Source organism: Rissa tridactyla, chromosome 5 (genome assembly GCF_028500815.1).
Source record: "Rissa tridactyla isolate bRisTri1 chromosome 5, bRisTri1.patW.cur.20221130, whole genome shotgun sequence".
In the NCBI taxonomy this organism is placed as follows: domain Eukaryota; kingdom Metazoa; phylum Chordata; class Aves; order Charadriiformes; family Laridae; genus Rissa; species Rissa tridactyla.
The window spans coordinates 73,900,756-73,913,945 of record NC_071470.1 but is presented as its reverse complement, the minus strand read 5'-3'; the positions used below and the strand labels follow the sequence as shown (position 1 = coordinate 73,913,945).

Sequence of the window (13,190 nt, the reverse complement as noted above, 5' to 3'; positions counted from 1 at the left end):
ACCTATGGAAACCACTGGCTAATGAAAGCAGTGATGAGCAGCCAGCTCTGTGGCACTATTTCATTTTTCTTGGGTTTTCAGTTAGAAGTTTATATTGAGAGTAGGCTGCTGCCCACAAGAAATTTTCTGGGTCAACGATAGTCCATTGTGTGAAAGTTTTTAAAAAAAAACAACAAACAACTGGTTAAATATCAGAGCAATGGTTGTTAGGCTCTAATTTGGATTTGGGCAAATGCATAAACACAGTGTTTTCACTTGGTCTGAAGTTTAAGACTCAATCCTGCTGTGGCCCACAGATGTCATTAGATTTAGCATGTCATTCAAATAGATATTTGGCAGTAGGCTAATTGCTCTCCAGGGAGTCAACTGTAAGGATTCTGATCCTTTTTTTTTCTTTTTTTATGGTATCCATTCTTATTTGGACCAACTCTTGTACTTTTTCAAAAGAGGGAACCATGTATTACCTAAATAATTTGAATTATTGTAGCTAAACTTCGCATCTGGAGTAAGAAATCAAGCTAAGCTCCAAAAAAAAGAACTAAAATTTAATTAGTGTATACATCTGTTGTAATCAACTGAATTTAACACTTAGTTTTTATCTATTAAGTGTTGCCTGCCTGTAACTTTTCCCACATACCAGTTTACATTAGGATTACTTGATAGAAATTTATGGGATGTTTCTGTGGAAAATTAATGAGAAGGGAAATCTTTAACTTGGAGCATGCATGAAAAGCACTTTCAAAGTGGTTTTATTTTTTAGTGTAGCGTTTCTGCCTGTACATATTATAGGATATAGAGCTACACTGGTTAATTAAATAATGGGTTTAATAAAAGTAATGAATCAATAAAGTGTGTTTCTGTGGCATAAACACTGATCATCTGGCCTTGAAATGAGGGCAGAGAGGTAGTTTGCTCACCAGTCAGATCCTCATGCAAATCTTGTTTCACCATGGTCAAGTCGCTAAGAAAGGAACGACAGCCTGAACGTAAGAGAGATTCAGGAGGAAAAGGTGTAACCATCCATGCATGCCTTGTTGAGAAAGAAAAGCTTACATGGAGAGAATGACTTAATCTGAGGTTTAGCGATATGATTTGAGCATATCTTTTGGACTCAGCTTTTTACTTTTTGCAGATATGTACAAACACCACTTTACCTTTGTATGAAGTAATATAACAGCATTTTGAATTGGCAAATCCTTTGGCGTAGGATGGGTGAGAGAGAACATAAGAAATTTTAAAAACAAGCTAAACGTTGTTTACTAGAAGACAATCATAGCTAAGGCAGGCACAAGTTGGAGGAGATTTAAGTCCCAACTGCTAATATCAATGTTGCTTTGCAATAGAGTATTTGAGAATTGCTCCGTGTTGGATATTCCTGTTCAGAATGAAAATACCTCGTTTGTGTTTTAACCTGTTCCACTTTTAAACTGATTAAAAGGATGTATGGGAGTTAATTGAATTTTATTCCAGAATGTTAAGTTTCCACTTGTGATGCTGTGGCTGAGCAGTTGACTACGTGCTTTGTATTCAAGCTGCACCTTCACCTTTCAGCTGTATTCAGGCTCTTCTTTTAGAGAAGCACTGTATAAAATATGCTATAGATTATGTCTTAGGTAGGCATTTAATAATAGTCATGGATCAACTGGTGTCTCAGTGCGTCTTTACCGGCTTTTTTTACCCAATAATTCTGTGTAAGTGAAATTTTATAGGGTAACTTGCATCTAAAAAAAAGCCTTTCCCACCTTCAACAAATCCTACGTGAGAATTTATTTTCAACTAAAAATAATACATAGTTATATATATACAGTATGTATCTATATATAGAGAGAGGGTGTGTATATGTGTGTGTGTGTCTATATGTAAGTAAAAAAACACGCACACTGCTGTTATAATCCTGGAAACCTCCATTTTTGCACAGGAAGAGCTCTCTAACAGAACTACCTTTTTTAGATATTTAAAAACAAAACAAAACAAAAAAACCCCAAACAAACAAACAAACAAAAAAAAAAAAAACCCAAAAAAACCCCCAAAAAAAACCCCCAACACCGTCTTCTTTCAGGGTAGAAAGACTAGGAAAATTTTTGCTAGTCTTACGAAGAAATGGGAACACGCAGCATCAAAATTACAAATGCCCCGAGACATTTTGGTGGTATGTCAGAATTGAAATGTTTCCCTTCTCAGACAAAATACCGCTGTTTGCAATGAAAAAGCTAAAAAAAAAAAAAAAAAAAAAGATAATTTTCAAGGAGTTAGTCTTCCAGGTTATTGACATTTTCTCTAGGAAGCAGACACCTTTTTGAAGACTTTTGTTTAATGAGAGGCTTAATGTTTTTCATGCAGTATGAAACGTGCTAGAGGGAGAAAGTCCCATTCGTTGCCTAAACAAACCCAAATGCAGAGCTGAATAGTGGCACTGTCTTGGCAAATCCTGAAGAAGGTACCTTTCCTTAGGGGTAGATTAATGCAGAGTGCATCGGTAGGGCTGTGACTCGAGCACACAGAACTTATTTTAACATAGATTTGATGAGGCTTTCCTTTGTCTCCCTAACAGATGAGCTAATGCCATCACCTAGCAATTATCAACTAGTGTGATGTTATGTAATGAAAGTATAAATAGCATGAGGACTAAAACTAGTAAATCTAACAGACTAGCGAGCAGACAAGAGCAGGAATACTATTTGGAACGTTTTGATTAGCATCTGAACGCTGTCTTTTAAAAAGACATTTAGATGTGATGTTACAGTAATGCTGCAGGCCAGGAGAGTTGTGGTCCTTGATCTGGAGTGACATTCGTGCTGTGCCCTTGGGTGAATCACTTGGCTTTTGTATACCTCTTTAAAGGAAGACAGAAAATTGGAAAAAGGCAAAGGGTGCGTACCTGAGATTTCTTAAGCAAGCTGGTTATCTTATGTTTGAATTAAGACTACCTGTGAACATCATTTCCCAATGACTGACCAACAAATAGCCTGTGACCTGCAATTTGAACTATCAGATTATTTCACCACCCGTGTAAAGGCTTTTAGGGCTGTTTTAGTAGTTGTTTGGCAGCATTCAGAGAGATAACGTGTGAAGAAATGCAAGAGGTCACGTTTACCTGGAGAAGAGAGGCTGTGTTGAAGGAAATACTCTCCCCACCCCTCCTGAGGCATGGGAGGGATCCAAAGCTTTCATCTCCTTCAGTATCTGACACGTTTTTCCAAGCGTGCCGATTACATTAGGGCGGCATTTCCAGTTCCTGGGGGAAGAAGGGAGGGAGGAGACTCACTGCATCATGAAATGTGACTGGTTTTTGAAGAGCGCTGTCTTTTAGAGTTGCCAGTGGAAAATACTTCCTAAAGATACCTTCAGAGAGTCATGATTTTAAAAAAACCCAGCGGAAATGCCCCGACTTTTACGAAGGCAGTAGTTGGTTGAAGCTGGATTTGCAAGATGCATCTGTCTGCAAAACTTCAGGGTGGTTTCTGAACCTTCAGTGCTGCTTTTCTAGCACCTCCAGTCACATGGGAAGGGTCTTCTGCACTTGCAGAATGTTAAAAAGGCTTCAAAACTACTTCAAAAGTAAGCTGTTAAATTACAGAAATATTAGATATAAGCTCAAGGACCACTGTAGTGGTAAGCAGGAATGCAGACAGGAGAGAGCACACCACTTTGCACTACTTTATAAAGTGGTCTTAGTGGTTTTATTACAGGTATTCCTTAGCTGTAAAGGCTTGAAACAAACAAACAGAAAGAAGATTTATAGCTATCAGGTTTCTGCCAGAGTGGTTTATTTGTTGTTTATTTTCAGTTTTAATCATCTGCTACTAATAAATTCCACTGCCCTTGTGGTAACTTCTTACGTTAACATTGATATATTATGGGTGTTTTAAAACAGACAATAAAAATATTGCACTTACTAATTAAAGCAATTCATGTATTCAGCCAGGCACTGCCAGAAAGAGTTGTGGTTTCCTAATTGTTAGATGCCTTGAGCAATATACCTGTTATAAATTCTTAATTGAACTTTGCATTACGGCCAGCGTGATTTGAAATATTCATAGCTGTTTTCTTTGTTTTTTGTTTTTTGTTTTTTTTTTTTTCACTTCAGCTCTTCATTGAGAAGTGTATCAACTGGATCTTCAAGACCTTCCAAAGTATGTTTAGTGTGTGGAGATGAGGCATCTGGATGTCACTATGGAGTGGTTACGTGTGGTAGCTGTAAAGTTTTCTTCAAGAGAGCAGTAGAAGGTAAGAAAACACAAAACAAAAAACATCAACAAGAAAGAAAAAAAATACGTGCGGCTTTGGGTTTTCTAAATAGAAATATATATACACACGTGCACATACATGTTTTCCTAGGTGTTTTCTGCCGTTGGTAAAATTCTATGTTGTTAATCTGAAGAAAAAAAAAAGCTGAATGAACTCCAATTACGTGTGGTATAATTTATGTAGAATATGCCAGGGTGTTCTGCCGTGTACACTTTCTAAAGGATGCGTTGGTTTACTTCATGTCACTGCTGAATCATGCTGCTTCTCCACCCCCTCCAAGCGGATTTTTGTAATTTTTAATGGACACAGACACAATTAATATACACATACTGCTGCTTTTCCCGTACTGGAGAATGAACACGGTTGTCTTCTCATGCTTTGGCAGGCTTATATGACAGTATAATTCACTTAGGTCAGTTATCTCCCTGTGGGTACCTCCAGGGCTTTCGACTCAGTAGTGCATCTGCTTCATCTTTCAGCAAAAGAGAAGTGGCTTTACTCTGCTGCAGTAGACTGATGAGGAAGCACGAATTGATCATGGTGCTTTTCTTAGAGATTGTTTTCTTCATTAAGAATTAGGACTTTCATGAGGATTATATTTTGATAGAAGTGTTTTGCTGACATCTCCCTATTTTATGTTAATTATGGTATAGCTAGTCTTTCCTGGGCGGCATCTCAATAGAAAGAAGTTAGGATCGCTCAGAGTGCTACAGGACCTCTGGTAGGTGTTGCCTTTCTGTGGCTTGGGTTGTTAGGGTAAAAGAAAATGTTTGGCCTTTACAGACTTTGTAAGCAATTTCTTCAAGTGATAAAAATTAAGTTTTTAATACCTGATAAAGAGTAAGAGTTCATGGCATGCAAAGGACGTTAAATACTGTATAGATCTTTTGAAGTCTTTGCTGATGAATAGATGTTCTTACAACCACTGATGAAGCAGGCGCTATCTACTTGCTCATTTATTTTCATGAAGAAAAACCTAGAAGGGAGAAAATAAACTCTTAATATGGTGTCCAGCTTGTGCACTGAGAAGAGTGAAGCAGTATGTGTGATCTGATTAATTTCTTCTGTAATCATTAAACCTGCTGCTGATGGCAATAAGGATTTAGCTCTCTGTTAAATAGACCTGGAGGGCTCGTGCGTCATTGAGGTCAGGACCTCATATAATATCTCTCTATCAATCTACTTATCTGTCTATCATCAAAACTGTCAATCTAATTGAAATGAAATTCCCAAAGTTATAAGGACACGGAAAAGGTTTCCCTCTTCTGAAAGCATTTTCTCTCGCTGTTGTGCAATAGCTGACCTTGCCACCTTCATTCCCTAGCTTCTTCCTTGAGTTTTTAGTGCTGAACGTAGCACATGAACTGAAAAACCTTACTTATTTTCGCTGAGTGATTTCCTCCGTGTGCTTCCATGCCACATCATGGATGGGTCATGGACATCCATGTCTAACTGGCCTCTGAGTCATGAGGATATTTTTTGTTGTTGCAGTGGTGGTGAGGTTTTGCATACACCTGCACATACTGTGTGAAGGGAAAGCACCTTTTGTTATCTTCCTTCCTCCTTCCTGCCTTCCAGGAAAGCTTCCTTCCCAGTCTTGAGTCGCTGTAATTTTGAGGTACTGTGTATCTACGTTTACCATGCCCTTCTCTTTTGATGTCCTTTCTGACATAATCCGATTGGATATCCCTATCCAACTTTGCAGGAATTTATGAAAAAATACCAAGGGTTCCCTTTATGAGTTAACAAAGTAGCAAGACTACGTTTCCAAGCCTCAGAAGCCAAAATTATTAGGAAAGGATTACTCTGTAATCGGGCATAGAAATGTTTTTTTAAAACATAGTTAAAATTTATCAGTAATTACTGTTAGTTTATGATTTAAGCAAAAAACCCTCAAAAAATTAAAGACAAAACAACCCTGTCACCCCTAAAAATTGAAGATAGGAGTTTTAGATTAGCTCAAAATACATTTTTTAGAATTATTATATTACCATACGTGTTCCTGCTAGTGGTATGTGAATGCTTTTTAGACTTCTGCTTGGTATGCACATGACTGTGAGCTCTTGATGCTACCAGTTGCATTGTTGTTATGCAAACACTGAAAATTTGGCTTGCACTTTTCTATTTTTTATATGTATATATTTATTTTTATATATATATGTGCATAAAAGTACATTGTCGACTATTAGCCACAAAAGAACATAGTAAAAACATAATATGCATTTGGGCTCAAAACATGCAATGTGACTAAAAATTTGTGAATAAGTGTGAATCAATGTGAATAAAAATTTGTGTAGGTAGTTTTGTAACAACAAAAATTTTTTTGTAGAGCCGTCATAAATTTTTTCGGTCGGGTACATGACCAGTAAAACACCCCATCCTGAGGTGTCCTATTTTAAATGAAATATTTTAGTGATTACTCTGTATCATATGTTCATGAGGATGTTTTTAAAACTATGGTAGTTTAGTGCATGGTATAAATAAAAAATAAATCAAAGTGGAAGAGCTACCTTAAATGTAGATCCTGGGTGTACCTGTCTCATCTCTGAGCTAAAGCTGTGTTCTTTACTTAAGTGTTTTCGTTCTTGTCTTTATTACAAAGAAAACAGTAAAAACTCCCTCTGTGAACGTAGAAACAACTTTCTGGGGAATTTATAAATAACAGTGTCTAATTTATTTGAGCAAAAATGAATTGTTCCCTCTCTAAAAGATTGTAGTAAAAGAATAGATTTCCTCCAGTTTCATTCACTGCTTCCCTGAAATCATGCGTATAGACTTCTTAAAGATTTATGAATATTTTACACACCTTATTTGCGTTTGTGTGCACACACACACGTTTCTGACTTGATCCACTAAATATTCTTCAGTAGAAAGTGGCATGAGAAATTATATTCTGTCAAAAATGGCCTCCTCTTCCAATTTTTACTAAATACGGCAGCTACAGCTGGTGCTGTTTTCACAGAACCACAGAATTACTGAGGTTGGAAGGAACTTCTGGAGGTCATCTGGTCCAACCCTCCCTGCTCATGCAGGGCCACTTAGAGCCAATTGCCCAGGACCATGTCCAGATGGCTTTTTGAATATCTCAAAGGATGGGGACTCCACAACCTCTCTGCTAGTGACTGGTCATCTTCACAGTAAAAAAGTGCTTCCTCGTGTTCACATTGGACCCTCCTGTGTTTCAGTTTGTGCCCTCTTTGAATGGAGGAATCTTTCTCCTTGAAGGGGAAGAGGCTTTTGGTCATTAGTTTCTACTGATTAAATGAAAGTTTTATTTACTTTAATTTTAAAAGTTATGTACGGGTAGTCCTTCAAAAGATATTTGTGGATGGAAATTGTGGGAGAGAGCAACTGGTGTTCAGGTGGAAGGACAAGAACAAGTGATCTAGTTGAAGATGTCCCTGCTCATTGCAGGGGGGTTGGACGAGATGACCTTTAAAGGTCCCTTCCAACCCAAACCATTCCATGATTCTATGAAGTGGGGAGACAAATTGTGTCAAAAAGCATGGAAACGGAGAGAAGGGGGATTTTGAGAGAGGGACCATTGCACATCACCCTGCTCTTTGGGTCTCGGCTAGAATTGCTAACGTTGTCAGCCCTCCTCGAACAGCCTTTGAGTGCTGATTCCTTTGCGCTCCTCTGAAACGTTATAAAACAGAGGGGTTATAATAGAAAGGAACTGCATTGAAATTTAAAAAAAAAGAAAGTATACAACAACAAGGAGACTAAAGCTTGCATTTCTAATTATACATCTGGTAATTGTATTCGCAGTGAATCTTATTTTGGGGACTTGCAGGAAATGTCTAATGGATTTATGAGAAGGAGAGCTGTAGACCAAAAAAGTATTAAAATGGGTTTATTGGTGAAATTTCAAAAGTAATTTCAGATGGAATTCATTACAGGGATGTAAATTACTGAAGTGCAAAATTTTGATATCAAGTAAGCATGAACTTTCTGATGACTGACTTGATGAGTCTGGTATGAAGAAACGTGATTGTGTGTCATTAATATAAATTTGATTTGCCTTGCAAACACTAAAATCCTTTAACCATAAAAGTGTTGATAAATGGTGTCACTGCAAAAGTTAAGACATTTGTATTTATAATACATTTTTACCTAGGATAACTATATTGTATGATTTTCTAAGTTACAGTTATGGCAGATCATAAAGTAATTTAAACTTTAAGTTATGATCATTAATAGAGTCATAGGCTGAAAATCCACTATACCTTGAGGGAACCTGAAGTACCTGGCCAGTCTTGTCTTCTCTTTTTCCACTGAACCAGCTTTCTGTAAGGAGAGTAAGAAGCTTGAAGTCAGAAATCACAGCTGTTCTTGCGTATGCTTTGCATTTTTAGTCTTCATTTGTTCAAGTTCCAGACAAGTATGAGGTAATCTGTCCTAAATCAAAATTTATATCACTTCTTAAGTTGCTAAAGCTAATCTTTCATTCTTCCTTTGGCTTGAAGGTAAGAAAAAAGGAAGGCATTTTTTTCATCTCCAAATGGTGCTAAAGACTGCAGCAGAAATGACCAACATCTTCCAGTTATTTTGCATATTTGCTGGGAGATTTTTGGCTACTTAAAATCGAAGAATTAACAAATTATATGGTGTTAGTTATAGGGAAGCTTGCCTTTTTTTTTTTTTTAATATAAAGATGTGATGTTCAATAAATTTCAGATTTTGCTGTTGATTTCTGCTCCAGGAGGTTCGCCTTGAAGCTATTTCTGCTATTTTAAGTCAGAAACATAGATCTCTCTTCACCTCTGAAGTAGAAACACAGCCACAGCAGCAGAACGTTCTAGGGTTGCATTTCTGTTTTCACCTCAACACTTGTTATTTGCCTATTGAAAGGAGGGGGAAATTTGGCTCAAGGAAATTATTCGAAGTCTAATCTGATGCCGTCTTATTTAAATGGCCTCCTGGATATAGTAAATGTGCTGTGCACCTCAGCGAGCAGACAAGTAACAAAGAAATCCTACCTCCGCTGTGTGTTCGAACAGCAGGTTATCCAAAACTTGGCTTCAGTAGTGGAAGGGATGAAATTTCTTGTGTAGCAATCTGCAGGGACTCGGCACAGCTGTGGGAACCGAGGTTGCCTCAAAGATAGGGTTACGGAAAATAAATGCCATTCTTCAGCTCCCTTTGTGCTGGGCTGCTCTGAAAACACAGAAACCAAAGCAACCTGGGCTGCAAGACCGAGGGTCCAACCCACCAGTCACCTGGGGTAACTCCCAGGCTGCCTTCCCAGCCACCGAGGACGATCTTTTTGCCATAACCAACGGGATCCAGCAGCTTTCTAGAGTCTCATCTTCACATGAAGGATTGCAAGCTATTGCCAGCCTGAAAATTCAGTGGTAGATAAATTCAGTTCTTTGGCAAGCAAAGGCACTGTGCAACGGTTTAGCAATGGGCCAGATGCATAATGTCCCAGGGATAGTCTTTTTTCTTTTTTTTTTTTTTTGGAAGTACTCTGAGTCTCCTTCCAGAAGGCCACACAAGAGGGACAGTGATATGTTATATGTAACACGTTTTTTCAGAAACAGGTAATCTTCCTTTGGTTTTCCCATGAACTTCCGAGGGCTCTACACTCCCCCAGTAGAAAACAAAGAGAAACCAAAGCCTCTGTGTGTGCCTCCTAAATTTTTTCATTTGAATTAAAGTTGGAAAAAAATCAAGGTATAAGAATTTAAATGCTGGAATATATAGCTCTTGAAGAATTTGCTTAATTAGCGTAATATATTTTTATAAAATACCACTGGTGAACAGGAAAGTTTACCTTACTGATTATTTTAAGAAGCGATATTTTTTTATGCTGTAGAAGCTGAAATTGATACATTATAGAAAGGCGTTTTCCACACCATTTTGCAGTGTGTGCACCCATGAATTTTGTAGGTCTGTATTACTAGAATTAATTATACGCACAGTTCTTTACTCTCCACTCTTTTGTTCATTCACTGTAATGGAGTCAGTGGTTTTTTTCCATCACAGGCTGTAATTTTCCTTTTATCCACTTTCATAAGGTCAGTGGCCTCTCTAAATTCGACATCACTCAGTATAGATGTCCATATGTTTTCCAGGAAATTTCTATGTGGGATTTGAAGTTGACTCTGTTCCTGACCTGTTGCAAGAATCTGTTTTACAACCTATCAAACAGAAATATTAGGTGAAGAGCGAGCAGATGGGTGATCTGCTGAGGGCAAGTGAGCTGGTCAGATTCACGTAGCAGCTGCTACTCTTACTTCGTATGCTATGGTTAATAGGTGTAAAATAAAATTTAAATAATTAAGTCATCGTAGGTTTGAAGCTGCCACCAGCCTTCCATGCTTTTCATAGATATAAAAAGGACTTTTCCTGCTTTTTCGCTCTGGCAGGCAGTATTGCTCAGTCAAAGGAAGTCTTCATTCCTGCTCCTGGTGGCTTTAGTTACTAGGAGCTCAGAGTTCAGGAGGCTGGTAGGAGGAAGAAGCTAGAAAGGTTTGCATCGTGAGCCCAAAAAGGGGAAAGAAAAACAAGGTGTGACACAAAAAAAGGAAAGATTAATAAAGGATGGAGCATGTATTACAATTGTATGTTTTTTAAAGCTGGGGAGGGGCAGAATATGAGGAAAAGCTTTCCTTGTGGCTCTTGGAATACATGACCTGCATGAGAAACTCTGACTGACGCTCAAAAAGAAATGCTGGATGCGTGTTAAATGTGGAGTGCAGGGCTAAACCAGCAAGTGTACTGCGGTTGCATTTCAGAAAGGAGGGGGGTAGGTTTGCGAACTGTTTAGGTGATGCAGTGTCTCGGTTTTAAAACAAGCAAAGAATAAGTGAGTGTAGCAGCTGCAGCACCACAAAGAACCACAGGTTGGTTAATGGCGGGGAAAATTATTTGAAGAAAATATTTTGTATCAAGAAAGGTAAAAATCTGCATTCATTCCTTTCCAAAAGCATTAACAATTTCTTCCTTCCCCCAAGACTTCCCAACATCTGCAATTTTTTGATTGTAACTTTTATTTACCGTGCAAGCGGGTGTTGCTGTAGAGAGGGAGAGACAAGTACAAGGATGAGAATTTAAATATAGGCTGTTGTCTAGCCTTGAAAAACGCTTGCACGATGCTAGGAGGTCTGCGCGCAACTATTTTTTTTTCCTGCACTCTTTTGTTTGTCTTTTGTTCTTTGTTTTATGAATACTAATTTCTAGACTGCTTCATCTGTAAAATAATATATTCAGTAGGTGATAGCCAGCCTGCGCAAGCACAATATGCAGTAAACAGAACATATATGCAGTGGTAGGGTTCGTTTATTTTCGGTAACAGCCTTCCATCGCCACAAATTCAAGCATCACACAGGCTTTCACGTGCTTACCTTCTGTATCCTTATAAGAGAGGGGAAATTTTGGCATTCCTGTGATGTGACAGGCAGCTGAGTTGCAGTACTATTTATTTTTTTTTAGTTGTTTTCTTTTATAACACACCACAGGGTAACATTTGCGTAGATCAGAGTCTTCATAGAAGTGGGATGGCCCTGAGAATGCATGCTGATTTAAGGTAGCACAAATATTTTGGCTAACAAAAGTTCAAATGTCACAGACATTAGTTTAGTGGGGTTTTTTTTTAATACTTCAACTGCCTTTTCTTTAAAAAGGAATGGGTTTCTTCCGTATGCTACATAGGGAAGGTAGACAGGGTGCTTCCTGGGAAATTCACCTTTTAGGTAGTAGTTCCAACATGGCTGAGGCATTGTGTAATGTAATTATACAAAATCCATATGTTTGGATGCACCAAGTATTTTGAGCCAATGGGGAAGTATTCACACCATCATGATACAAATGATGCTGGGAATGCTTATGTGGAGTATTGTGTATACTTCTGGTCACCAGCATGTTATAGACAATTTGATTCAGAGTCAAGTAGATACATTAGGAGAGCTTCTGAAATGATCTGGGGAATAAAAACTTATCTTACGTCAGGTGACTAAATGCTTTTAGCTTTTTTTAGTTTATCCAAAAAGAGTCTGAGTTGGGATATGATTGCTGTCTATAAATATTTCACAGTGGGGGAATAGACAACTGAGAGGGAGGAGAATTTATTTTGTACTAAGAACTGTACTGAAACAAAAGCAAACGCGTAAAAATTGCATTAGTTTGATATTTTGAGAAAGCTGCAAACCACCAAAAAGAGGGACTTTTGGGGGTGCTTCCCTGAAAGGAGTCAGAAGGATTTAAGTACCTACTTTGAAATGGAGTGTAAGAGAAGTAACTGATACATAATACGATTTGGTTATCTGTGGTAGTAAAGGATAAGCCAAAGAAGTCTTTTTTGGTTAATATTGTGTCCTGGAAGGCTGGAGAGTTCATCTGACTCCAAAAATGAAGGAAGTATGAGTAGTAAAAGAGAGGATGAACCAACTAATAGGTTTTTAGGATATGCTACTTGTAACGATGGGGGATGCCCAGATCTTCACAGGGATACAGGACTCTAGTTTTTAAAAATTGTTGTAAAGTGCTCGGATCTTCTATAAGGCAGAATTGCGTTGTATTTGTACTAGTAGATGAATGTCTGTCTCCTGCGATGACTTTTCTCATTTTGAGTTCAGAAAAAAAAGCTCAGGAGAGTGAAGTCCTTTTGAAATAGCTCCATTCTATCAAGCTAAGCCTCTGCAGATACCCCCAGACCCCATCAGGTGACCTCATGGCTGGTTACGTTTGCTGGTAAATCGCCTCAAGTGAGAGCCTGGCTACAGAGAAATCCTCTGTCATTGAAGTATAATTGGTCTGGCTTCTTGGACAGTGTGCTGCTGTGGCTTTTTTGTAGTGCCTAGTACAATACAACTGTTAATGGATAACTAAACCATGAACATTCAAATTGGAGTTTGCAGTTGGACATAAATATATGTACAAGATCTTCTGTATCAAACAGTATCAAGCATATCGAATATCATAAAACATCCTTAGTC

The 13,190-nt window shown here is 38.0% G+C and overlaps 1 protein-coding gene across 3 annotated transcripts in view; it reads left to right on the top strand.

Annotated features, from left to right (window-relative positions):
- NR3C2 (nuclear receptor subfamily 3 group C member 2) overlaps window positions 1–13,190 on the top strand; it is a 222,833-nt gene that overhangs the window by 121,501 nt on the left and 88,142 nt on the right. For all 3 annotated transcript variants that reach the window (XM_054202137.1, XM_054202140.1, XM_054202139.1), the window contains exon 3: window positions 4,088–4,227. In XM_054202137.1, coding sequence (XP_054058112.1) covers window positions 4,088–4,227 — 140 coding nt within the window. The remainder of the gene's footprint in view (window positions 1–4,087; window positions 4,228–13,190) is intronic.